We start from the raw sequence: 26,516 nt of genomic DNA on the forward strand, positions 1-26,516 counted from the left end.
AGGTTCTATTCCACGATCTTTGCGCAAAACTGGTCGACATTATACGAACCCGATCAGGCATCGAGGGCTAGGGAGTTCAACTGGAGGATCGAGTGCTCCTCAACGTTTGGGCCATGTTATCCACGGTCGACGAAGGCTGCCAGGAAAGCTACATCGTGCTTTATCATATTTACGGCCATGTATTCACTGTCATTATGGCTGCGAACGATGCTATATACCGTCAAAGAATGATTGACTTACGAATTTATAACGCAACAAACTCGACGGGGATCCTCAAGAGAGTCGTCGAAGAATCAAGGAAGGCGATGGGCTGGTTCAAAGACAGCCATGACACTTTGGTCGAGAAGAGCATGGAATGCATCTAGTCCAGATTGCAGCCACGAGTGGTGCCGCTGGGTACCCGGACCTGCTTCCATGAGTGGTGCCGCTGGGCATCCAGATTGCAGCCATGAGCGGTGCACCAGACTTTCCTGGTCCGCTTCCCTCTGATGAAGAGTTCGATTCGATTACGAAACGGAACCTTGTCGCAACACAAGCTACAACGAACAGAGTCGTCCTCTTCCAGTAGCCCAACACTCACAGTAAGCGCTTTGGGTCACTCTATAGTGCTCTTGTCGCCCATGGGTCAATGTTGTGCAAAATTCATCGGAGTACCGCCTCGAACATGTGGATAAACGGATGGCTAGTGACTCGGAAGTCGTGATCCAACTCCATTGGCTATAGCCGATGAGCGAAACCGGGTGATCAGTCGGCTCGAAGTTGTGATCCAATTCAACTACCTACATCGGAGATGGGAAAAGCCTGACGATGGAACAAGTCCTCAGCAACATGACGAAGGATGATCTGGATTTGGATATGGAAAGCGGACAGGTTCAAGCAAGCATATCACAAGCGAGGCTATTATTTCGGGAACAACAAGATGTTAGGCGATCGCAAAGTAGCATACATATTCGGGCTGCTACCTAGACTAGACTACCTGACTAGGTATCGGGGCGACAGCTTGGGTATGCTTTGGGATATAAAAAATAATTGGCATAAAGATTATAAGTTTATGTAGGAATTTTGTCTCTTTTACCCAGCGGCGACTTTCCCAATACGTGCCGGAACGAGAGACCAATTGAAGATGGGACTTGGTCACCACGAGAAATAATGCAAAGTTAGATTAGATCTAATTCAAGAAACTACAAAGAGACTCTGTTATTTGATCGTGTCTGTAACATGTATTATTTGTAGTTCCCTGAAGTTCTCGTCACTGTCGGAGCTAATTTGTTTGGGGGAAAACGTCGCCAATTAAGCTTACTTGTTGGCGGGTAATCTTAATTTGAAGCTTCTTTTGTCTGCAACCCTAATAACGACCATTTGAACGTACCGTGCTTCAACTAACTTGCAAGTCGCTTACTTCCTGATTTAATGCCGACAATGTCTGAACATCCAATAAGAGCGCAACCTGGATGCAATCAAGTACAATTCTCTAGTGTTTATCAGGAAGAACCCACGATAAACTGGTATGCACTGCATGTTCATGGAAACGTCATGACCCGTCTCAATTGCCGTACACACCTCCCGAGCACCATGATCGTGGGGTGTTGTGTAGCATCCCTGATCAGCAAAAACTCTAACGGATCCGTACAGAACATCTGGGGTGGTTTTGAATCGGGATGTGGAGGGGGTGAATCATCTCCGAGAACTCTTCTCCAACCTCAAGTCTGCGCTGGGGAATATATCGAGCTGGTATATTTCCCAGCAATGGGGTCACATATGACTGATCAAAGTCTCCAGTCGAACCAGGCTTGGCCGTCGGATATATCCACCGCCATTGGTACCGGTTACGTATATGATGCCCACGATATGACAGACAGCCCATGGATATTCTCCATGGATACTCTCCGAGCAACTGGTTCTTAGCTCTTGGAGTCATGGGATTGAACAAAAGGGCCGAAAACTTATATGGGCTCCCCGCACGTTTAAACGGTTTAGAGCATGCGTTCCGGTTCCTGTCCCCAGATTATTCCCCGCGTTTATACTACAGCACCAACCCGAGTCATGCGAACCCTCGCCCGTTTAGTCACTAACCAGCAGGTCTGTATCCTTGGCATTGCGGGAAATGTCCTTCTTTTTACGTAGTGTGTTTATATGTGCCGACATTTAGCCATACCTTGGACGAAGGGATCGTCGGCAAGCTTCGTGATTGGATCGGACGAGACAAAGATGAACTCGGATGTTGAGTTTTTTGTCTCTGGACAAGGGAAGCAGTGATCCGTGGTAGCACGACACTAGATCTCATGCTCAGAGTCTGTGGGCAGGCAAGGATCTAGGTGGTCGGTCCGAATCAAGAGGCTGATGATGAGATGAATTGCCCAACTTGACTAACACGACGATCCATACCTTGGATATGCCGAGGGTATCAGAAACTTTGACCATCGGAAGCACAAGAGACGAAATTAGTAGGTCGGTTTATGCTACTTAGACCACACTTCTCAGTCTGTTTATTTCTGTACCCTAAGACTAGGAAGTCAACATTTCTGGTACACTAGACATACGAGGCCTTGGCGATATGAACAGAGATCAACATGAATTGAGTATATAAGGTCCATGGTCCTTGTCTAGAACCACTCGATTCAAGGACTCGCTCTCCCACCCACTACTCCCCTCTTCATACTTCACCATGTGGTCCAGTCTCCTCCTCTTGGGGGGTGTCTCTATGAGCATCGCCAACCCAATCATCCGACAAGATGCCAACCCTGCCTACCGCAACAAGACTCTCTGCATCGACAAGCGTGTCGATGACTTGATGTCTCGCATGTCCCTCGAGGACAAGGCCGGCCAGATGTTCCACGCCCGCACTGTCGTCGTCAACAACACCTTTGACGAGACCATCAAGGGATTTGTCACTGACAAGCGCATCACCGCCTATGTCCTGAGCGGTGGTGTCAATGATGTCCGTGGTGTAGCAAACTGGTACAATGAGCTTCAAAAGCTTGCCCTCAGCACACCTCTTGGCATCCCCATTACTATCTCTTCTGATCCCCAGCACGGTTGGACAGATTCGAATGCTGTGAGTGTTGTCGCTCAAGGGTTCTCTCGATGGACTGAACCTCTTGGTCTTGCTGCTCTGCGATCACCTGAGCTAGTCCGTACTTTCCACGAGATTGCTCGAGAGGAGTACACTGCTGTCGGTATTCGACAGGCTCTGCATCCTCAAGTTGATTTGGCTACTGAACCTCGTTGGGGTCGTATTACTGGTACCATGGGTGAGGATGCCAATTTGACCAGCGCTTTGGTGGTTGAGGCCATCAAGGGTCTTCAAGGTGACAAGATTGGCCCGCACTCGGTCATTGCCACAACAAAACATTTTCCAGGTGGTGGCCCAATGGAGAACGGCGAGGATTCTCACTTCCCTTGGGTAAGTAAAGCTTGTACTACTCGGTATCATTTCTAACAATTGCGCAGGGCAAGAACCAGACTTACCCTGGTGACAACCGGGAGTACCACTTGATCCCCTTCAGGGCTGCCATTGCTGCTGGCACTCGACAAATGATGCCTTACTACTCTCGTCCTATGAACACTTCATGGGAGGAGGTTGCTTTCGGCTTTAACAAGGGAGTCGTCACTGACCTTCTCAAGAAAGAGCTTGGCTACGAGGGCATTGTCGTCACCGATTGGGGTATCGTCACCACCCGATTCTGGGGTCTGGAGGATGAGACCGAGCTTGAGCGTGCCCGTCGTGTTATCGAGGCTGGATGTGATATCTTTGGTGGTGAGACAAAGCCCGAGCTGATCATCGAGCTGGTTAAGAAGGGTCTTGTGCCAGAGTCTCGCATCGACGAGTCTGTCCGCAAGTTGATGAGGGAGAAGTTTGAACTTGGTCTCTTTGACAACCCATTTGTCGATGTTGAGAGGGCGACCCGCATTGCTGGTAACGACTACTTCAGCCGTCTTGGAAACGAGACCCAGCGCCGTGCTTTCACTATGCTTACCAACAAGGACAATATCCTGCCTCTCCCTCTTGCTGCTCTTGATGCCAAGTTCTACATCGAGGGTATGGAGGCCGAGGCTCTTGAGCAGCGTAACCTCACTGTCGTCGACAAGCCTGAGGACGCTGACTACGCTTTCCTCCGTCTCGCTTCACCCTTCAAGCCCACCACCGCCCCTGGTCTCCCCGCCATGATCAACAACGGCAGCATCGAGTTCAACGCCACGGAAAAGGCACGCCAAGCCAAGATCTACGCGACGCTGCCCACCATCGTCGACATCAGACTGAACCGCCCAGCCGCCGTACCCGAAGTTGCCGAGAACGCTGCTGCTCTGTTTGGTAGCTACGGCAGCAGCCACGATGCTTTCCTGGATGTCATTTTTGGCACTGATGGTTGGGGTCCTGAGGGTCAATTGCCTTTTGGCCTGCCTGCTTCCCAAGCGGCTGCTGATGCGCAACTGGAGGATGTGGCGTTTGACGGAGAGGTTTTGTTCAAGTATGGACACGGATTGCGGTATAAGGATGTTTGCGAGAGCTCCTAGTTTGGAGACGTAGAATGATGAGATGATAATGATACATAGCTTGGCCGATAAGAGCCGAAATAATATGAGCTGTTTACCACTATAATATGTTGAGAATGTTTTGCATGTCTGCTTTCATACAAATGCTGTTTTACTAATTGATTCTGATGAATTCGGTTATAGGTGATGCTAACCTAGAGGAGATGAGACAATCTAGACTGCCGGCTTAATTATGCAATTTCGAAACCAATCAAACAATAGGAGAAATTGTCCAAAGCGTCTGAAGCCAGTGTTTTATAATCTCCGAGACAACTAGCCAATGCTGCTATGACAACTCAGCTAATGCGCTGCAAGGCAACCTTGACAACCCATTGGGTGTGGAATGAGGCCAGAGAATCACTGTCTACAGAGGCTTGCATTGAAGATCACGGCACCTATCTAGACTTAGCACTGAGTAAGTGCTGTACAGCCAGCGGAGATAACAGCGGGCTTTAGCCATTGTTGAGCCAATACTCCAAAGCCACAGTCACATGCAGGGGACCATCTAAGAAGAGGGGAACTGAGTGAAAAAAAAAAGACCTCCCTCTCTCATGTCCCAACAAAAGGATACAGTCGGCACTACCGGACACCACGTGACCTCCTAACACCCTGAATCTTCTAGATTCTTTTCTTAGAACCCCTGTCAATCGCAAGCAGGCAGGGCAGGGATTGGACGCAATCATTGTAAGCCCTGCCGGAATATGTGTTGATCCGTCCGGATGCGGCGAACCCCGGTCGACGGGAGACGGAGCTAGGATGGACAAGGCCGAGTTGTCTAATGTACAGACATACTTGACAAGACATCCACCATAAACTTACTGTACAACTCTACACCCTTTCGCCATTAGCGGGCGAAGCCTTTTTTGCTTCAACAATCTCAACTTTACATCAACTTTCATCTTGTCGACTACATCCTACCCTTTCTCCAGTCTACTCGACATCGACAGATACGAAATACATGCGCCGATAAGAAATTATACACTGCGAATCTCTCTCCCTACTCTTCAACCCACCACAGCTCGCCATGAGCGCTTCTTCAATCGTCGCTCGCAGAGCGATTGCCCGGAACCCCTTCATGGGAAATGGTTAGCATCGCCTTTTTCTCACACCGATCCCATCCTTGCTGTCCCTCCTGCTAACCCACCACAAAGCCCGGGCCCTCTCGCGAGGTGTTACTCCTGCTGTCCTAGGTCGCCACGTCAGTCGGCATGCCCAAATCCCCGCCATCTCTCTATTGATCCCGCGGTCAATGAGTACCGATCATCACCGACCCGATCCCTCCAGCTCTGGCCCACCCCCGGGCTTCAATGCCGAGCAGGCTAAAAAACCGCTCCCCAAGGATTCCACCATCGTCGCCAAGAAGGAGGACAAGAAGCTCGACAAGACAGTCAACGGTTCAGCAATTCTAAAACCCGCCGATGCTGCCGCCACTCCCAATGCTATCAATCAAGAAGTCGTTGCCACCAACGAGGGTGTGATGGAGAAGGCTGATGCCGCTCAAAAGGCAAAGGAGGAAAAGAAGCTTACTCTCTGGGAAAAGGTCAAGAAGGAGGCTCACCACTACTGGGATGGATCCAAGCTCCTCGTTGCCGAGGTCAAGATCAGTTGGCGACTAGCTCTCAAGATGGCCGCCGGATATGAGCTCACCCGTCGTGAGAACAAGCAGCTACAGCGAACCGTCCAGGACCTCGGTCGATTAGTGCCCTTCTCCGTCTTCATTATCGTGCCCCTGGGTGAGGCACTTCTGCCCCTTGCCCTCAAGCTCTTCCCCAACATGCTCCCCAGCACATTCGAGGGACAAAAGTCAAAGGAGGCCAAGGCCACCATCCTGCGATCAACACGCAAGGAGGTCAGCGAATTCTTGAGACAAACACTTGGTGAGGGTCTACCACTAAGCGAAGCCACAACACAAAAGGAGGAGTTCTCCAACTTCTTCCGCAAGGTGCGCGCAACAGGCGAGACACCTACCGCCCAGGACGTTATCAAGATCTGCAAGGCCTTCCGCGATGATCTGACCCTCGACAACCTGTCACGACCCCAGCTTGTGTCCATGTGCAAATACATGAACCTCAGCACATTCGGAACCGACATGATGCTCCGATACCAGATCCGTCACCGCATGCGTCAAATCAAGCGTGACGACAAGGCCATCAGCTACGAGGGCGTTGACAGCTTGACCGTTTCAGAACTCCAGGCCGCCTGTGCTGCCCGAGGTATCCGCACACACAGTGTTTCCCCCGCCCGCATGCGAAATGACCTCCAGACCTGGCTCGATCTCCGCCTTAAGGAGGGCGTTCCTTCAACACTTCTTGTCCTGAGCAACGCCTATATGTACGGTCAAGGCTCAGGTGAGGGCTCTGGCCAAGTCGAGGCTCTCATTGGTGTCATGTCTGCTATTCCCGAGGAGCTGTACCACGAGATCGAGCTCGAGGTTCACAGCGCTGAGGGTGCTGCCACTAACAAGCAGCGACTCGAGGTTATCCGTGAGCAGCAAGAACTCATTGAAGATGAGGCAGAGCAGGACCAAGCTAGCCAAAGCTCTGGTTTTGCGACTCCCCGTGACACAGATGATATCGACGAGAAGGAGGAGAGACTTGCTCAGGCACAGGCTGAGGGTCTTGGCCGAAAGCAGGTCAGCGAGATGGTTGAGGCCGAGACCGAGTTGGCCAAGGCGGCCGAGTCTGCCAGATCACTAGAGCAGGAGATCCAGGCCAGCTCTGGTTCGTCCAAGGAGCAGAAGTAGAGAAAGACAGACTTAGCCTTTGGGCTTCATGTACCATGACTTGGGGGTGTTTCATATGTATGACTGAATGGGATGGTATGGCATCAAGGCGGGTTGGGAAAGGCGCTGTGTCAATAACTGGGCCCAGCATTGAGAGGACCAGTATTACTTGTTTGGGATAGACTACTCTCGAAGCTGGGAAGCAATATAGATTCCACTGAATGATTTTATCTGTATATATAATTTTTTGCAATACATGAGCGTGAACTACTCTGTACTGTCTAATTGTGTTGTTGAACTGGTCTCTTTGATGCCTGCTAGACCCTTGGCTCAGCTGCGTCATCGTCATTGACGTAGATCTTGATAGAGGGGTACCTGGGGAGAGGATAAACGACATCACTGCAACAACTGTAGATGGGGTTAAGATCTTATAAAAAATACGAAAAATTAATGAGATTAATTGAAATATTACACATATTTTTCTGTAATTTTCCCAATCGTCAACCCTGATCAATTCTCTACATTCTGTCAGCTTACAAGCCCCTCACTATCTAATGGTCCCTGCGCCACATCCATCCCAGCTCCCCACGTCCAACTTAGCACTCCCAACTCTCTCACAAGCTTCAAACTCCCGCCAACTCCGCCCACTTTAGCTTTACCTTTAACCTCCCGACTTCTTTCTTTCAACTTTTCTCACCCTAATCAAATTCTCGAACCTCACATCCAACCTACAACTGCGGCATTGACACCTCACCCTGCCCGCAATGACGGCAACCGAACAGCAACAAGATGACTTCTCAAACGTCTCGTGGAGCGAGCACGTCCACGACCAACAAACTCGCAGCGTTCCCGACGCCGAAGAACCAGGCCATGACATGAATGCGCCTGGCACAGGCCTCGAAAGAGACGCCCCCTCGCTGGGAAACGAGAAGCTAGAGTGTACCGTTGATACCCCCATCAAGGAAAATGACGGCACCAAGGATGCTTTTGTCTCGTACCTCATCACCACACACGTACGTTAACCACTCTCTCGCCCCGTATCGCAGCCATACTGACGAGTAATAGTCTACATTCTCCTCCTTCCAGCGCTCTACTACCACTGTCCGCCGTCGTTTCACAGACTTTGTCTTTCTCTACAAACAGCTCACCCGCGACTATCCCGCCGCCGCCGTGCCCCCTCTGCCCGACAAGCAGCGCATGGAGTACGTCCGCGGCGATCGCTTCGGCTCAGACTTTACCGCCCGCCGCGCCAACTCCCTCCAGCGCTTCCTCAGCCGCTTGTCCCTACACCCCACGCTGCGCCGCGCCCCGATCCTGCACACCTTCCTCGAGAGCCCCGACTGGAATGCTACCATGCGCAGCCGCGGATCGCGAGTGAGCTCTGCTAGCGATCCCGGATCTGCCGGTGTGTTTGATAACTTTGCGGATACCTTTATCAACGCTTTTACAAAGCTGCATCGGCCAGATAGGCGCTTTCTTGAGGTCAAGGAGAAGAGCGATAAGCTTGATGACGATCTGGGACATATTGAAAAGGTCATTGCGAGAGTTGCGAGGCGAGAGACAGATTTGGAGGTGGACTACCGTGATCTCGCAGAGCAGTTCCAAAAGCTCATTCCTCTCGAACCCCACGTTGAACCAGCAGTTCACGGCTTTTCTGCCTCCATCGAGGACACAGCGAGTCACCTACGCAAACTAAAGGACATGACCGACCAAGACTACCTCGGATCTCTACGAGATATGCAAGCCTACTCCATCGCCCTCAAGAACCTCCTCAAGGCCCGAGAGCAGAAACAGCTCGACTACGAACAACTAACCGAATACCTCAACAAGTCCACAACCGAGCGCGACACTCTTCAGTCAGGCCACGGCGGCGGTTCCGGCGCAGGAAGCTTTCTACGTGCCAAGATCGAAGATGTCCGCGGCGTAGACCACGAGCAAGCCCGTCGCGAACGCACCCGCAAGCTAGAACTCCGCGTCGAAGAGCTCACGCACGAGGTTGAAAGTGCACGTAAGACGAGCGACATGTTTGACGACGAGGTAGTCAAGGAAGTAGCCGATTTCGAGCGCATCAAGAGGATCGAGATGAAGGCCCAGCTGGGTAGTCTGGCGGACTCGCATATCGAGTTTTACGGAGAAGTAGCGAGTATTTGGGAGAAGTATGTTGAGGAGATGGAGAAGCAGGGTATCACGAGCGCTTAGCTGAGCGAGGACTGCGGTTTATGGTAATGGCGTTAAGAGGATATGGCGTTTGGGATGGGAAAGATGAGGGATGAGGGATGACTGATTAAGTAGCTGTCTGAATAAAGATTTCAATATGTGAACGAATGAAGAGCACTGGGATCGAAAGACGCTTGATGTGTAAAATCACTGTAACATGACAATCTCTTGATATTGAACCAAACGCCCATCCAAGATCTATTGACTCAAGACAATATACAACATAGATAAAGTCATTAAACTCCGCTTATCCATGCAAAAGCAGCTCTCATCACGATCCAAAGCTTCCTACGCCCTTTTCAACCCTCTCAACGTCTACCACCCAAAGGTCTTGTTTCAGCCCTTGCCCCATCACTGCTATCATCATCGCTTTCGCTGTCGTCACTATCGTCACCGACGGCGTAATGCTGCGTATCATCACCAGCAAGTCTATCACGAGACGGCTCCCGGTTATCGCGGTAATCCTCGAAAGGCTCATCGTCGCTGCCCTCGGCGAAAGCATCATACAGCTCTCCGCCACGGGTTCTGCGAGGTTTGTTGCCGGGTGCTTTCTCGCCTGCGTTGAGAGGAGCTTCTTCTTCGTCGATGAGCTCGAATTCGTAGTTGTTGTGGGAGCTATTGCGGAGACGACGGCGGCGGGCGACCCAGAAGTAGACGCCTAGGCCGACGCAGAAGGCTGCGATGAAACCGACTGCGCCGTAGATCCAGATCTGGGCCTTCTTGGAGGCACCAAAGGTTGGAAGCCATGAAACCCATGAGGATGAAGCTGTTGACGTTTCCTCGGCGGAGGTTTGGGTGCTTGATGACTCTTCCTCCTTGGTGCCGCTAGGTCGGGCAGGCTTGGTGGGTCTCTCAGGGTGGTCGGAAGGGTGGTCAATCAAGGTAGGCTTAGTAGCGGGAGGTGCTTTTGTCGTAGAAGCGGCGATTGTCGTAGTCGATACGATTTTGTCATGGTCGTCATCATCACCTGGGTTGGGCATGGGAAGTAGAGTGGCCTTGTCTGCGTCGATAGCCTCACCCCAGAGCTTCATGCGCCAGTCGGTGAACTTGCCCTTGTAAGAGTTCTTCTCGGTATCTCGAACAATGATGGTCCACTTGCCGACACCAGATTCTCCCCTGAACATTGTTAGAACAGGAACATCAAATAATTAGGAAATACATACCAGTGAGCAACACTCATAAAAGTCCAGTCAACGTATCCCGCCTCCTTGGCATCGCTTCTTCGAGAAACGGCAAGGTGACTGACCACGTTGTCAGGGCTAATGAGATCAACGCTGAGATCACCACGGCGGCTGTGTTCAACGTTCATGGTGACAGTAACATGTTCCACACGAGCCAAGTTGGAGTCCTTGAGCATGTCCTCGGTAACATCAAGAGTCACAGTCAAGCCATCCCTACCCTCAGGAATCGCCTTCTTGACATGGATCCAGGGAGAAAAGTACCACGACTGAGGCTTGACCAACTTCCAATCCTTGGCCTTTTCAACCAGAGCCCAGGAGTCGATCTTACCGTATCCAAAGGTGTGACTGAATTTCTTGCCAATTGTTGTGTTTTGTTGGTTGGCTTCGTCACCTTCGATGGGCAGCGCGGTGTCCATGGCCAGGTACTGGAGATCTCTCCAAGTAAGATCAGGACGAACCTGGAGAACCAGAGCAAAGATACCAGCAGCAAGAGGTGCAGCGGCAGATGTACCACCGTGAGCCTTGTAACAGCTATTCTTTCCAACATCGGTTGTGTGCTAAATTGGTTAGCCAGACTGATATCACAGTAGAAAAGATGACTTACAATAGCATCGCCACTTCCACTGCTGTAGGTAACGACCAGCTGAGCGGAACACTCTTCAGAGTAGTAAGGATGGAGTCCTGTTCGATCAACAGCTCCAACTGTGATACTGTAGATAGAGTTGGTGTATCCATCAAAGTTACAGTTGTCTCCTTGACCAGCACCATTTCCACTGGCAAAGACATAGACGGATCCAAGACCACTACGCCCCTCCTGAATCGCCTTGAGCATCGCTCGTCGAATAACAACATCGGGTGCCTCCATAGTCTGGCCATCGTCGGATGGACCCCATGAGCAAGAGTAAATATGGTTGTCGTGGTACTTGTACATAAGCGCTTCTGCTTCGTCGGCGTCGCTGATCAGTTTACTGAGGATACGGATTCCAGCGACTTTAGAGTCGTAGGCAACACCAACACCGCAAACATCGTTTCGGGCAGCTGCGACTTCGCCAGCACAACGGGTACCGTGTCGGTCGTCGTCCAGTACAGGGGCAGGCTCGGGGTCGTTGTCGTTAAAATCCCAAGAACCCTCGGCGAAGTAGTTGGGCTTAAGGTCGTCGCTATTCATATCGAGACCGTCATCTACCACTGCGACAGTGACATTCTTTCCTGTAATACCCTCCAGCCAAAGGCCGGTAACGTTAACGTCGTGGCCAGGCTGTAGGGGGTTCAACAGATGCCACTGCTCCTTGAAGATGGGATCCTGAATATCGAGCTGCTTCATAATCGTTTCTTGATATTCCGCTAGCTCTGCAACTTTGGCATCGGCACGGCTGCTAAAAGGGTTCCAGCCTCTTTGGTTCAAAGGAACGTCTCGCTTGAAAAGGTGCTGTCGTGCTTGTTGCTTCTTTGACAGTAGGATTCCGTCGACCGGATCAGAGCCGCCTAGATCTCGTTTTCTCCTCTTGCGCTCTGATATTTCTCGTTTAACAATATCGTGGTCGACTTTGGGGGCACGGAAAACGTGGTGGTCGTCGAGCGCACCAAGCTGACCCTCGTGGGCGAGTCCCAGTCGGCTGGCGACTTGGTCGGGCGTCGTTGCGCTATCGAGGTGGAGGACATAATAATCGTTGGCATCGTAGTCTCGTGTCGGCCTGGAGCCATGAGCCAGGGCTGTAAGCCCGGCCAGGCTCAACAGTGAAGCAATCTTCATGTTGGGTAGAGGGGAAAGGGTCCCTTGCAGCGCAAAGGGAGGTGCGAGGAGGCGATCTAGTTTAACACATCCAGGATAATTGCAACGGCCGAAGAGGAAGAGAGTGAAAACTAAAGTGACAAAGTCAGTGTCTGCAGCGAGAGAGTAAGAATTGAGTCGAAAGTTAAATTGACGGGGCCGGCACGCGAGTGGGAGGTGGGAAGGCGACCAAGAATGCTGCTGGGCTTGGTACAACCAACTTAATTGTCGGCGCAAGTCGCACGGCATATGCCAGGCGAAAACCGTTTTAAACGTACCTATTAGGAGGAAGAAACTGAGGTGCTTCGGGTGCGCGTGTTCGGTATGAAACCTTGAGTAGCACAAGAGGGTATGTAGGAGAGACAAAGAGTTGTATGATTTTCGATGGTGATGTCGTGGCCTCGGAGGTTACAAGGCAGATACCACCAAAGTTCCTGACAGAATAGGGGACCTGTGCTGGACCTAGTGTGCGGTCTCAATAGGCAGCTGGGTTCTAACTGCGCCACAGGGTGGGTAAGCTAGTAAGGCCAGATGGTCAATGCAACCTTAGCTAATGTCTCAATAGTGTATTTGCTCTGGTATGGAGGGATCGACAATACATAAATGCCAGATAAATATTAAATTTAAAGAAAATACCAGTCTTTCTGTCATCTTTTTACACTGCCTTGCTATTGTCATCAGTCAGACCCATCACTATTTATTCTCAACAACTCTTTTATTCTCAGCCACAGCTCCGCCACTCTAGACAGATCTCAAACACTAAAACCGAGAATAGACCAGATCGAGGCCCAAGCTAGTGCCCAGACGGGACATCAATAGCGGCTCAATAGCGGCACGGGCCCTGAAACAAGAAGCCAAGACGGTATTTGCAGCAGAATATGAAATCTTAATTAATCTAACACCGGAACTCGCTCTAAAGATCCCTTTATCCTCTCGTCTATCGCCCCAACGCCGTTTCTAAATCGATATTTACTTTTTTCATCGTTACATGGCATATCTCACAGCGATTCTTCCTTGTGAATCTCAATACCGGGTGGAGCTCCTGTCAATGCCTTGCATTGCGCGTACACGACGAACTGGGCTCCCACTAGACCACAAGTCATGACGAGACGGGGACCCAATCCAGTGAGGAGCAATCGCTTAGGTCCGAATTCGCGCGCAAGTTGGAACATGCGACTTGTTGCGCCCTGGCTCTTGTCGCCAGCGCCCTTGTTGATTGCTGACAAGAGGGTGTCGGCAGGGTGAGAAAGCACTGCAGCTGCAGCACCGGCAGTGACACCAGAGGTAAGCTCTACTCCTGTCGATTCGAGTTGTGTGAGCTTTTTCTTGCGCTCAGGACCCATGGCGCGGAAGATGACTTCGTTGACTGCTTCGTGAACGGAGAATTGACCGACGGCGAAAGGAACTTGCTTGAACAAGAGGGGGACGAAGCCAGAGTAGAAACCCTTGAAGCCCTCCTCGCGCGCCATCCTTCCAAAGGCCGAGAACAAGCCGTCGGCGTACCCTCTTTGCGAAACGAGTCGAATACGTGTAGCTTCGAGCGGGCAGAGAAGAATATCAGCAAAGAATTCGGCCGATGCACTGGCAGTGAGGTAGACGCCCGTTCGATGTTCGACAGCCTTCTCGGGACCTCCAAGCATGGAGATGTACTTCTTCTTGAAGTATTCGTAACCGGCGAACTTGGCACCACCTTGGACAAGGTAACCGACAGCTGTAGGGCCAAAGCCTGTCAGCAGGGCTGAAGCACCCTCCTTGGCGACGATGCTGCGCCCAGCTGAAAGCATATTGTAACCCTTGAGGGCATCGTCGACCTGGATTCGAGTCTTGACGACATCAATTGGGGTCACAGCCTGGACTCGTTAGTATTCGGCTGTGAAGCACGCGACTCGCTTGACTTACACCATGAGTCGACGTCGCAGCGAGGGCTCCTGCGCCAAAGAATTTGGCATAGTCGCTGAAGGTGAAATTGGGCACGTCTGACTGTTTCGCCGCCATTTTGAATGAGTTCTTTATGTGAAATTACTATTACTTGGCGAGATTGAGGTACAAGATGCGTGTTTTGATGTTTTATGTTTTGCTTGCATTGATGACGTCGTTTTGGTTCCTGTTCCGTTGGTACCGAGACCTTGAATCTTGCAGGCTTGGTTGTGCCGTCATCGGTCCGCTTTGATGCTTGTTGGCGTTTATAGCTCCATCTTATCTATTAAAGATTGCACTATTTATCATTTTATCGTTACTTTCTTAGGCAAGTCTTTTTGTTTTGCTTTCGGACTGGCCGGGCACTTATGCATTGTGCTTGGTTCTGCTGGCTCCCGTACCCTCCATCCGCGGCCCGGAAAGTGGTGGGGCTGCGATTCGGCACCGAAATAGCATCGGCTTCAATAACGGAAAAGCGAAGTGACATCAGGGCTGGATACGCAGATAAGAGGACATACGATGGTATAGATACGCGCGTTTATACAGCTGATCTACCCGAGAAAGCCGAACTGCGGCAGAGAACGAGCTGAAGTCGAGATGCCTACGTCTTGATGGGATCTCCAGGGTAGCTGTAGACGCAAAGAGAGGGCACTGGTTATCAGCCAAGAAGCGAATGATTGGCTTTCGTGTGACTAAAAGGACTCTAGAAAACGAGACAGGATTGCAATACCGCGACAGACCTCAAGTTCAGTCCATCACGGCGACTTCGAACTGACTCGTCAATCTTCGCCCGGCTGTTATATGACTTTGGTAAAGTTTGTGTGCATGGTAAGATGGCCGAGCGGTCTAAGGCGCTGTGTTCAGGTTCTATACGAACTAGTAACGATTCGCAGTCTCGAAAGGGGCCTGGGTTCGAATCCCAGTCTTATCATTCATTTTTTTGCATTTCGCAGAGTCATCATTTTTGTTACTGAAAGACGTAGAAGATCTTTTTTACGATAGTGCCATATGAGATAAGATATGCTGGAGACTGTTGAATAGTAATACGTGCAATTTGGCTTATCGGAAACACCATGTGCCTCATATCTACCAATCTCATAGCTCCTGAATTCACACCTTATCTAGAACTTACTTCACTTGCTTATGCAAAATGAAACCATATCGCAAGTTTCTAATCTTATCTAGACAGATGTCTGCTATTTATGGCCAGACATGTGGTTCCATGGACCAAGCATGGGGTATTAAACCCGATCGCATCTGTCTCGGTTCGATTCAAAGTTGCATCAAAGCGCCCCTAGATGACACGACTGCCGCGTTTCGGAACTAGATACCCAGATCTCGTTTGGTATGAGACCAAAAACTACCCAAAACAGCAGTTTCGACATGGATGTACAAACACATACAGAAAAGGGTTGAAACGGGACTTGGACTTCCACCCTGCCAGTCCTGTCTTCGTCCCACGACATCACTCACCCCAAATTTCCACTTGAAACGGCCAATTCCTTCCAAGTGATGTGCTGTAACCACTCAGGCTTGACAATTTCAGGTTTGGCTCTCGTTGTCAACTGGTGTAGAGTTGATTTCATTAGTAACGTAGTCATGAAATTTGGATGATGGTCCCGACTTTGATAGATGCCTCAAGCTTTCATCATCATGTGATAGACAGGCAAGGCAGAATAGAATGGTGGCTAGCACTCCCCACTCCCTTCTCTCTTACCAACAACGTAACCAATAACACTGCAACCAATAACTCCACGCTCAAGTCCAATAATAAGATTATAACTGCTAAGACGACGCTGGCTTTGCGATGAGCGATACGACTGCACAAAGCGCTCAGGGTGCCTTTTCAATTGAGAGCAGCACACCTACGGGACGAAGCATTGCGAACGGCATTCTAACAAAGAACATCACCTCTAGAGTCAAGGGCGACCCTTCAATCGATTTATCACAGTTTCTTCAACAGCAGGCGGAATTATACCCACAACTCTGTAAAAATCTTTCTCAACGGAGGGATAGCAACTCTTCTTCCAGCTCGACCAGCTCGCAGACCGATGAGAAAGACCAGGGTTCCGTGTCGGCGACCAAGGCGGCATCACAGTTTCAGCTTACCAACAACATCAACATCATCTATTCCCTTGACGACAGCATTGTTGTCCTCGCAGGCGCGCGGCAAACTCCCACAGAACCTGAAAGTGAATACCTTGCTGCCTTGGCGTCTGGGTTAAACCAGGCAATCAATGACAGCCAAACGTTATGGCGCCTACACAACACTGCTGTGCTGCAAATCAGCCCATCACAAGTTGTCAAGGTCAGCACATCCCTTGACCACGATAGTATTACCAACCTGCAGTACATCAGAAAGCATGTGCAGGAGGTCCCAACGCCATATTGTCTCGGTGCCTTGCAATGCGGGCCATGGAAATACGCATTCATGACTCGAGCAGAGGGCGAGACTCTCGAGACAGTCTGGCCGCGCTTGCTCACTTCACACAAAAGATCTATTCAGCAGCAACTCAACATGATATTCCAACAACTTCGCTCAAGAGGCCGCGGCCTTGATAAAAACAAGTCTACTCCGCAGCGCATAGGTAGCTTTGTATCAGGAAGATGCAAGGACATGCGCCGGGATTCAAGGGAAGCAGAAATGCCAATCCAAAAGGAAGCGCAATTCAACGATTTCCTTTGCCGCCAACCTCGAAGGACTGAAACGCCATGGATAAAGATGGTGCGTTCTTTTATGAGTGACAATCACGAGCTAGTCATGACCCATGGGGACCTACATTCAAGAAACATCATGGTTCGGTGGGATTCGCACACGGAGGTGACAAATGAGAGTGAAAGATGCATTCGTATAACTTCGCTGATCGATTGGGAAGTGGCAGGTTGGTACCCAGCGTATTGGGAGTTCGTGAAAGCGCTATCTACGGTGCAAAAACGGGGTCCTTTGGCGGACTGGTGTGACTATTTGCCCACAGAAGCAATTGGCAGCTGGCCAAAGGAGTTTGCGATGGATCTTTTAATCAGCCGGTGGCTTGGGTGACGAGCAATTCAAGGCATAATTTTTGCTATGAAAAATAGATATGTGCAAAATAATGAATTCATTATAGATTATATGTCTTGCTGTTGTGGTGTTGCTCCACCCCTCACTCTCACATCCTATTCAGCCTCCCAAAAGCCAAACACATAAGTGGAGACCAGTTTACCAGTGACCTTGACTTGCATCACTCGCTACCAACAAACCTTGACAGCTATCTTTGTCTAATAACTCTATTTTCTTCTTCTTTTGTGCCCCTTCTGTCTGCGACATTTCTTATCTATCCCTTCCCCCATCTTTTACCCACCACCGCAACTCCCAGTATGGCTGATACGGCGCCTACAGCCTTCGGGGACGTTCATGTCCTCGAACCAACACAGCCGCACACGCACACCGCCATCCTACTCCATGGACGAGGCAGCCATGGCGAAGAGTTTGCAGAAGAGCTAGCAGAGACGTTGATGTCTGACAACAAAACTATCATACAGGCTCTGCCTAGCTGGAGATGGGTCTTCCCCAGCTCCCGCGAGCTTTGGAGCCCAGTCTTTGAGGAAATCATGCCAGCCTGGTTCGAAGCCTACTCATTGACTGATATCACGGTGAGACAAGACCTGCAAACGGATGGGATTCGTGATTCAGTGAAGCATGCTGAAGGAATCTGGGAGGCCGAAGTTGAGCGGTTGGGTGGCATGGAGTCGAAAGTTGTTCTGGGTGGGATCAGCCAGGGAGGTGCAATCGGTATCTGGACCATGCTGTGCATAAAAAGTAAACGGCCCACGTCTCAGCCAGCAGCTTTCGTAGGAGCTAGCACATGGCTCCCATTCGCCGTCGATATCGAGCACGCTCTGAGTGGAAACGACAAGGAGTCGGAGAACAAAATTGGCAGCGACTTTGTGAGGTCCATGATCGGCCAGGATACTGAAGCTCAGTCACTGATGCCTGTGTTTCTCGGCCATGGTACGGACGATGCTATTGTGGATGTGGAGTTGGGACGTCAGGCAAAAGATGTTCTCTCTCGAGTTGGGTGGACGGTGGATTGGAATGAGTACTCGGGGGCTGATCTGGAAGGTCACTGGCTGAAAGGACCGGAGGAGGTTGATGATATTGTCCGATTCCTCCGAAGTGTAACGGAGTGATCGTGAATGGAGGTTGGCACGTTGTCACTTATCAGATTTGTTTGAGTCAAGCTTGTGCAGCAGTATGGTATCGTTTGACTGTGCCTTTGATTGACCCATTGAATTCATCGATGTACTATTAGCGGATCTATCCACCATAAACAAGGAAGTCCTGCTACTCCTTGCCCTTGAGTCCTGGAACATCTCCAAAAATAACATCTGTATCCGTTTCATTCTCGAACGTGCTCAATACGAATACATGCACTACCTACCGATTTGTCTGCCTGGTATTTGCCTGGGTGTTTTCGTTGCTCATGCCGTCCCAGAGATAAAGCATAGTACTATTTCTATACACGGGGTTCTGTTTTGATATCACATTATATTCGGTCTAATATCCACCTTGCAACCCATGCCGGGTTCCACTCGGCATCTTACACTGCGCGTCAATGCAGTACCGAGAATATCAGTCGATAATAGATGCGGAACGCGGGGAAATTGCAAGATGTAGTGTAGCAGTGCAGATATAGTCGTAAGTTGGTCTAGCTTCTGGAGATAGATGACCGGTGTTGGGGTAGGACGAGGCGAGAATATCCCGGGTTCCGGAGATGTAAACTACTGTACAGCGTATGAGTCGGTTCTAGAGCTGCTACATCAACATGTGAATGTGAGTCTGACGTAGGTGTGGTGGTTGTCACAAGACTGGCATCTTCGGTGGGCGCCGTGGCTGATAATCACGTTGTTTTCATTCTTGGCGATTAACTCGTGGAAAATTGTTATCAAAAGCTTCAAAGACAACAGTTTCATATCAAACAAGTTGATACCATCTTTGATAACTAGTAGATCATATTCTGGAGATATAAATAATTCCATATCAGTGACTGTTTTACGCTAATTCTCTCCAGTCTCAGAACCCCAGTCCTCTCCATGGGGTGCCGAAACTGGCCGACATGGGTGTACCCCAGCCACTATCACGGCACACCTAATGGTGATCATCGAACCACCGGCACTCGAAACGTGTGATATCAACAACCAAAGGGGAAATTCACAACAGATTGCGTTTCGATGTTTATTATATAATGCCCGACTATTTCCCAGTTTCTAGTCAATATCATTCACAATCAAGACACCAACGAGATCAATCACTGCCATATAACTACTCTCACAACTCACCAACTCAACCACTCTACTCTATCACTCTATCAAAATCAACCACTTCAAAATAACCAAAATGGTTCCTGCTGCTGCTTACTCTCAGGTCGGCCCCAAGTAAGTATCCTACCACTCTATCATCATGCACATAAGCTGACAGTATCAAGGGTCCTCCCTATCATCTTGACCGTTGGAGGCGCCACCGTTGCAAGCCGATCTGTCATCAAGACAAACCAATATCGAGAGCCGGTCCGAGCAAAGACATTCCAAAACACTTCTCCTCAACCTCGATCTCAATACTTTGAAAAAGTCCTAGAATCGATCTTTGCATAAAATGTTGGGAAGACAAAGGATAACGAATTATGATGGGCGGCGTATATATGTTTTTTTTTTTGGAGTACCTGTGGTTACTTGAGTCTGCTTTTATGAATAAATTCATTCAATAAATCATGATGTATCTTCAAATCTATCTCTGTGCTCTCCAAGTCGTAACAGGACAGGGTCTTGAAAATCTTGAGTGACAGTCAGCGGCTAAATGATGTGCTGTACCAATCATATCCTGCATAATCAAGGCAGCAAACGTAGGGTTGAAAGACTGTCATCATTGCAGATAAAGCACTAGAAACTTAACCCGCAAGTCGACCTGAGCTACGAAGCAGCAATGACCCGTGAACCCCCAGACCATGGCTTAACAAGCGACATCACTAAAGAAACTGAATCTCCACCCAATGCTTCTACACATCTAGATCCGTCAGCAGAGAGGAATAGCACAGCCGATGTACAGGATAACACGCTGTGCTCTCGTTGCAAACGCAATGCTGCCCAGACGCCCGATGACGAGTCCGATACGAATGAATGCTCATCATCTTTGGAACATTCGTCGCAACAGCTAGGTGACAGGACAGATCAAGATACTGGGTCAGAAGTTCAAAGTGCACGATCTATGACCGGTTCAGGGTCTTATTCAGATGGCTCTGATGTCTACCTTGAACGTGAACCGCACTGGAGCGAAATTGTTGGACCTGGACGTCTCTCACCTAGAGTTGAAGGCAAATTCCTCGAACTCATCAAGAAGAAGATGCTATTTCTGTGGGGTGTCGGCACAGAAGACGTTCCAAATATATCTATAGACACTCATGGTCTCAAGACACTACGCTTCAAGGCGGACAATCATGCAGTCATAAGCCTGGCGTGGGACGAGCACTCCCGAACGCAGACATACCGCAAAGAAGTTTCCAGGGCACAATCGAGTATCTGCCAGGCCTGGCCTCAAGACCGCAATGTCTTTGGAGTGAAGCAATATGTACTCGCCAGCAACGGAAGAGATCAGGCAACAATGATCTCTTTGAGGTATTTCGAGCAGTCGTACATGGATGAAGTTGTTGCATCCAAAAGTTCTAGCGTTTTGCATGCTGGATATGAGGATATTTGGCATCGCTGGTGTTTTGAAGCTGATGAAGTTCTTGCCATTGAGGAATCCAAAATACCCATTCGAGGGAAAATAGTGTAAGTGTTTAATACGGACCGTTTTTCTACATGTCTCCGCTGCTGTTGCAGAAGACTACATAGCTGACTATTTCTTTAGTTATTGTACATCTAGTAGTCAGTCCAAGGGTTTCAGACACATCCCTTTGACTGCTTTTGCTGTTGCCGTGAGCGATAATGAACCTTTCAGTGTAGCAGATCAAGAAAGACACAACTTTAATCTAAGCTTGTCTTATTTCTCTGCAAACTTTCGCGGTGGATGCGTCATAAGCCCTTGGCCCGCGTCTATAGCGAGTATCCATTGGCAAGTTCGCTACTTTGAGCCCAGCAGCGGACCAACCCAGCACGACGCTGAAATCAACACTTGTGTCTTGAGCGAGAGGCAAAATGCTACTATTCGACAAGGGCCAACAGAGATTCATGTGCAAGAAAACCGAGCGCAGATAGTCTTTCGAGTCTTGTCCAGAAACGACAATCTGTTCCATATCATGGTTTTGAGTGATAATACTTTAACCTCGAGCCATATAAATTCGCCAGCTGGAACACAATACCATTTGCGCCGCTATGGACTCAAGATAGAGAGGAGGATCATTCCCTTCACCCATTATCTACTCGAGATTTGCAAAGCGTTTGATCGATCTGTGCAAGGCTGGGTGAAAACTCTTGATAGTATAGACGATCTTGTTCATGTCAATGTAAGTGTGACATCTCAGTGGATGTTTTGTCTACATATACTGATAGTTGAAAATAGCTGAGTGATTTTGATGACCGAGAACGCATCGAGGACCTGATGTTCGACAAGTCTTTCAACCGGTCACGAGACTATTTTGTCGCTCTCCAGCTTCTGAGAATCATGGATGAATGGATAAATGAAGCGGTTTCCAGCATTCAACATTTAAGAGACAAATCGTATTATATACATCCTGATTTCTCTAGATTTGAAACAAAAGATAATCTCGATGCTGTTGATAGGTACATTAATGAAAAGGCCGGTACGGTACAGAGGCGCCTTCGAAAAAAGAAAGAGGAGATTAACAGTCTCCGCGATGGCGTACGTATCTCTTTCCGCCATATATGGTAATGCTGCTAATACTAAGTCTTGTAGTTGTTCAACGCAACGTCTCTTCGCGAGTCCACTAAAGCAATGGCGTTGAACCAAGCCATTTATGTGTTCACCGTTGTCACCGTTCTCTTTACACCAGTCAGCTTCCTAGCGGTATGCAACCCTTTTCACAGGCTTATAAGATGAAGACTGACAGAGCAGACGTTTTGGGCATTGCCGTTCTTGAACAACCCAAGACAAGGAAGTGATATCGTGTCAGAGCCACCAGCTTTTCGCAATAGCTTCATTGTGATGCCATTACTCACATATGCCTTGGTACTTGGTATTGCCTGGCATGTGGGACGAGAGAATCCAAACGCGACATTGACGAGACTGGTGAGCGATACGTGGGCTGTGTTACGACGGTGGCCAGGATCTATATGGGAGCTTCGCCCAAAGTTACCAGAAAGGAAGAAGACGACATCTTCCCATGCTTGATCTGAATTCTGTTTCCACGAGGCTACCTATCAATGGACTATCTTCAGGAGCATAGTAACTCACTGCTCAATGGGCTGTGTGTTACTTTTAAAAAGTCCCTTGATAGAAACCCAAAAAGATCTGGAGACCCTTGGAGGTTGCTCCAGAGATTTATCTCGCAGCGCATTCAAATCCTTTATCAGCTCCTCCACAGCAGCAGCATCAAGGCCAGCCCAAAGCGACCATGACTTCTTGTAAACTTTGAGCAGCAACCAAACAGCGATGAAGACTATAGTCTGATGTGGACTCATTAGCACCTAATAGATCTGAAAGAAGCAGATCGCTTACCGTCAGATAGCCCGACAAGAATGGGATGACGTCGAACTTGTTCCACAGGAACACTCCATTAAATACCACGAGAATAACGAGACACCCGGCGAGGGCTAAGTAGGCTAGGAGCGGTTGCCAGTGGCTTTGGTATGGGTAAAACCTGTACTCGTGTTTGTGACGATGTCTGGCTAGATTGATTCCTGCCTCGGCTAGGGCATCATCGAACTTGTGGATACTATAATAGTATAAGTTCTCTGACATTATTTCACGAGTGCAGTGTGGGATACTTACCAATGGTAGAATCGGATATATGCGAGACACAGACAAGCCCATATAATGATGATGCTGACTGAACCCATCTGAACTAATATCTCGACAAACTAGCAATAATTAGACCAAGTACTCATAGACCATCAAGGATAACTCACTTCTCCGATATCCGAACCTGTGTTGAACGTCTCTTTCTTCTGGAGAAAGGGAACCCAACAGAAGGCGAGGGCAGTGAATGTCATGGCTCGTATGGGAACTCCGTTGTTATTCGTCACACCAAACCAGGAAAGGGCCCTTGGCATGGCATCGGCAGACCGGATATTTCTCGTGACACCGAAGAGAGTCCTCGATGCGACATACAGGTTGGTGTTTGCGCATGTCAAAGCAGTGAAGACGATAAAAGCGTTAAAAGCGTTGTGGAGTCCATAGATCTCAGAGCTTCTCGCAATAATGACAAACGGCGAGAAAGTGAATTTGCCTTTTTTGTTATCGTCATCTGACTTTGGACATTCTTTAGATTCCAACCAGCTGAGTCTCTGTAGGCCACAGTTGTCTCTTTTGATGCCCAAAGAGACGAGGAGTCCGCTAGTTGTGTAGGCAAATGCTACAATGATTGGTAGATAGAATGCGGTGAAGCCTAATGTCCTCTTTACGGACCGGTATCGTGTGTTGGTTGGCGTTGCCGGTGGTGTATCGGTCGATGTTACAGGTGTTGGAGGTGGTGGTGGCCATCGGGCTTCTATAACAGAAACGGCAAAGTTCTCGATGCCTGCGTAGGCAAATATAGCGACTGAGAAACACATCCTTGGAAATGTTAATGCTGGCCATGTATATTAGGTTAGGGGCGGCTGGACCACTTACATCAAAGCTTCGAACCACCCTTTAGCCGCATCGGTATCATATGTAAAAGGGTCTCTCCAGCCTATGGTTAAAGATGTATTAGCCTCTGCAGTGACGGTAGTCTTGATTGATCAATACTTACTCGAGTTTGAGCTGACATCGGCTGTTGCATGTCAGTGATATATCATTATCTGCTCCAAGTCACTCACAATTGATGATAATGTAGGCGAGGCAGATTATGATTATAGCCAGAAATGCCATCTTGATGACGCCAGTTACAACCTCTATCCAGCCGTAGATCTATTAAATGTTAGATGTCATCGTTCGTTTACTGCTTAAGTCAGTAATCAACATACCTCAACCCTGACAACATTTATGATGACGAGTGTCACAGGAAGGGCAACAAAGACAAACCCCTCAGTGAAGCCATCAACATCAGCAGTCCAGTAATTTAGGACACTGGCGGAAGTAGCAATCAGAGCGGAGAAACCGATGGAATATGTGTACCTAGTGTTAGACTTAGTTATGGGCCACCAGGTAACTCTGTAGTGTAAACTTACCAGTATGCAACACCCACGGTGTCGCCAAGTTCTTTATCCACAAACTTCCTGACAAACACAGGGAGTGCCCCCGGTATAGGCCAAAGACACAGCATTTCAGCAATGCACTGCATGACCGCCCAAGTCAAGATGCCCAGGAAGAGGAAGGACATAATGACCGCGACAGGCCCCCCAAGCTCGAGGATCTGGCCGCTTCGGACGTACAGACCTGTACCAAGCGTGCCATTGATAGCGATCATCTAAGTTTGAGTCAGAACCTGAACTGTATGTGAACATACAATAGATTCATGCAATTTGCAGGGATAGGGAACTTACAAAAATATGCTTGCCTTCCAGCTTTCGCCGGAGGGTGTGATCAGGAGGCTGCGGTGCTTCAATAGGGGCAATATCAACACGAGCGCCGGGAAACACGATCACCCTAGGTTCATCTTCTGCATCATCGCGGTTAGGCTCTTGGTGGTCTCCGTTACGTGCTCTAATGCTGGTGGGTGAGGGATTGTTAGGCAGTGTGGAGTTCGTAGGGAAGACGTCGAGAGGGACTTCCTCTGAGACGGATTCACTAGGCAACTTTCTAGACATTCTGCAGGCTTCAATGATAGGATACACAAAAGGTTCATTGTAGAGTAAGGCTTTGGGATCACGAACTAAATAGGAAAAAAACAGAACAGTCATTGTATGATAAGCCACACAGAAGAGGAGTACTTGCTGATTGACCACCTTTGGCGAATCAACAAAGAATCAACGTCGTAAGCTTGGGGCTCATTTTGGTTACATCTAGCCGCCGGTTCTTTGAACTTTGGATCAGGACAGGGAGTGGAACTATTCACGGATACGAGACAGATCAAAGCCAAGCCCAGGTGGTTGAAACTCAGGAACCATATCTGAGTCTAGGCTGCAAAAAAAGAAAGTTTTGCTGCAAGGCTTGCTAAACTTATGCTTAATTGAGAACATATAGCTAGTTCGTAATGCCGATGAACCCTTCAGACCCTGTTGATGACAAGCCGTTTTCAAGCCTCAACTGTAACCCCCCCCCTTTGCTGGCGTCCAGCCTGGGGGAACAAAACAGGTATCGACACTGAGACAGACAGCTGCCTGCTAAATGGCCTTCGAGAGAGGTCGCGTTAATCCTAATAGTGCGTGACTGTGCCCACATCAGAGCCTTGTCACACTGTCTCAACCAACCGCATAACCCCAAGCCGCCACAGAGACACTGCAGCCGGGCGATTCAGCCAGCCATATTTTGGAATGGCGGGCTGTACCAACTGAATCAAATGACGTGTCCCTTTCGCTGACCAAGATATGATTGCGATGAATCTCGGAGGGGCTGAGGCTCTGGCATTTACAAATACATCAGAACCGGAATCGTTTACAAAGACTTGGACTTGTCACTGTCAACCGAGCAACAGTTCCATAACAATACTGAAATGACGAAAATAAAGCAGGTACTAGTAGGGCGCTACTACGACAAGGTCAAGCTTCAGAGAGTTTTGGAGGGCCTGTTCCCGGAAGAGAATGGGGTATTCGAACTGCGTGTATGCGCAATGTCTTAGTAGCCCCGTCCATCATAGGCTGACGAGCACTCTAGATGACCAACGATAACTGGGTTTTCTACGCCACTAGAGATGTTACAATGGTATGGCTCCTCTCTCGGGAATGCTTATGTCCATTACTGACCTGATTGTAGGATGAACTCAAGTAATTAACAAACACAATGGAAGTTATCATAGCGGCTAACGAAATCCAGATCCGCCAGACTTCCTAGCACAGCGCCTAAATGATGTGAGCAAAGCGTACGACTGGTCGAGCCGTGGCTTGGGAGATCGACAATGTCGGCTGGACCAGGCTGTGAGGCAGACTGGATAGAAGGGTCATG

The 26,516-nt window shown here is 49.2% G+C and overlaps 11 protein-coding genes across 11 annotated transcripts; 8 read left to right on the top strand and 3 right to left on the bottom strand.

The window, feature by feature from the left end:
* Positions 1–2,665: 2,665 nt before the first annotated feature.
* On the top strand, positions 2,666–4,515 carry FPSE_06829 (uncharacterized protein; the record flags this gene model as incomplete). Its single annotated transcript, XM_009259947.1, has 2 exons — positions 2,666–3,403; positions 3,451–4,515. The coding sequence occupies 2 exons, from the start codon at positions 2,666–2,668 to the stop codon at positions 4,513–4,515; spliced, it is 1,803 nt and encodes a 600-aa protein (XP_009258222.1).
* Positions 4,516–5,557: 1,042 nt separating this feature from the next.
* On the top strand, positions 5,558–7,276 carry FPSE_06828 (uncharacterized protein; the record flags this gene model as incomplete). Its single annotated transcript, XM_009259946.1, has 2 exons — positions 5,558–5,618; positions 5,685–7,276. 2 exons carry the CDS (start codon positions 5,558–5,560, stop codon positions 7,274–7,276), a joined length of 1,653 nt encoding a protein of 550 aa, XP_009258221.1.
* Positions 7,277–8,019: 743 nt separating this feature from the next.
* Positions 8,020–9,454, top strand: FPSE_06827 (uncharacterized protein; the record flags this gene model as incomplete). Its single annotated transcript, XM_009259945.1, has 2 exons — positions 8,020–8,268; positions 8,321–9,454. 2 exons carry the CDS (start codon positions 8,020–8,022, stop codon positions 9,452–9,454), a joined length of 1,383 nt encoding a protein of 460 aa, XP_009258220.1.
* Positions 9,455–9,780: 326 nt separating this feature from the next.
* Positions 9,781–12,406, bottom strand: FPSE_06826 (uncharacterized protein; the record flags this gene model as incomplete). The annotated part of the gene is made up of 3 exons (XM_009259944.1): positions 9,781–10,588; positions 10,636–11,210; positions 11,258–12,406. 3 exons carry the CDS (start codon positions 12,404–12,406, stop codon positions 9,781–9,783), a joined length of 2,532 nt encoding a protein of 843 aa, XP_009258219.1.
* A 1,016-nt stretch (positions 12,407–13,422) lies between these two features.
* On the bottom strand, positions 13,423–14,419 carry FPSE_06825 (uncharacterized protein; the record flags this gene model as incomplete). Its single annotated transcript, XM_009259943.1, has 2 exons — positions 13,423–14,274; positions 14,324–14,419. The coding sequence occupies 2 exons, from the start codon at positions 14,417–14,419 to the stop codon at positions 13,423–13,425; spliced, it is 948 nt and encodes a 315-aa protein (XP_009258218.1).
* A 1,729-nt stretch (positions 14,420–16,148) lies between these two features.
* FPSE_06824 (uncharacterized protein) lies at positions 16,149–17,381 on the top strand (the record flags this gene model as incomplete). The annotated part of the gene is made up of 1 exon (XM_009259942.1): positions 16,149–17,381. One exon carries the CDS (start codon positions 16,149–16,151, stop codon positions 17,379–17,381), a length of 1,233 nt encoding a protein of 410 aa, XP_009258217.1.
* Positions 17,382–17,698: 317 nt separating this feature from the next.
* FPSE_06823 (uncharacterized protein) lies at positions 17,699–18,511 on the top strand (the record flags this gene model as incomplete). The annotated part of the gene is made up of 1 exon (XM_009259941.1): positions 17,699–18,511. One exon carries the CDS (start codon positions 17,699–17,701, stop codon positions 18,509–18,511), a length of 813 nt encoding a protein of 270 aa, XP_009258216.1.
* Positions 18,512–19,718: 1,207 nt separating this feature from the next.
* FPSE_06822 (uncharacterized protein) lies at positions 19,719–19,972 on the top strand (the record flags this gene model as incomplete). The annotated part of the gene is made up of 2 exons (XM_009259940.1): positions 19,719–19,756; positions 19,807–19,972. 2 exons carry the CDS (start codon positions 19,719–19,721, stop codon positions 19,970–19,972), a joined length of 204 nt encoding a protein of 67 aa, XP_009258215.1.
* A 328-nt stretch (positions 19,973–20,300) lies between these two features.
* On the top strand, positions 20,301–22,435 carry FPSE_06821 (uncharacterized protein; the record flags this gene model as incomplete). The annotated part of the gene is made up of 6 exons (XM_009259939.1): positions 20,301–21,145; positions 21,225–21,819; positions 21,876–22,033; positions 22,097–22,175; positions 22,230–22,325; positions 22,361–22,435. The coding sequence occupies 6 exons, from the start codon at positions 20,301–20,303 to the stop codon at positions 22,433–22,435; spliced, it is 1,848 nt and encodes a 615-aa protein (XP_009258214.1).
* Positions 22,436–22,723: 288 nt separating this feature from the next.
* On the bottom strand, positions 22,724–25,222 carry FPSE_06820 (uncharacterized protein; the record flags this gene model as incomplete). The annotated part of the gene is made up of 10 exons (XM_009259938.1): positions 22,724–22,939; positions 22,992–23,208; positions 23,265–23,353; positions 23,402–24,047; positions 24,105–24,165; positions 24,226–24,246; positions 24,293–24,383; positions 24,440–24,590; positions 24,644–24,882; positions 24,959–25,222. 10 exons carry the CDS (start codon positions 25,220–25,222, stop codon positions 22,724–22,726), a joined length of 1,995 nt encoding a protein of 664 aa, XP_009258213.1.
* An 845-nt stretch (positions 25,223–26,067) lies between these two features.
* Positions 26,068–26,421, top strand: FPSE_06819 (uncharacterized protein; the record flags this gene model as incomplete). The annotated part of the gene is made up of 4 exons (XM_009259937.1): positions 26,068–26,175; positions 26,229–26,276; positions 26,328–26,338; positions 26,388–26,421. The coding sequence occupies 4 exons, from the start codon at positions 26,068–26,070 to the stop codon at positions 26,419–26,421; spliced, it is 201 nt and encodes a 66-aa protein (XP_009258212.1).
* Between the last annotated feature and the right edge of the window lie 95 nt (positions 26,422–26,516).

The sequence above is a fragment of the Fusarium pseudograminearum genome, chromosome 4 (genome assembly GCF_000303195.2).
Source record: "Fusarium pseudograminearum CS3096 chromosome 4, whole genome shotgun sequence".
Taxonomy (NCBI): domain Eukaryota; kingdom Fungi; phylum Ascomycota; class Sordariomycetes; order Hypocreales; family Nectriaceae; genus Fusarium; species Fusarium pseudograminearum.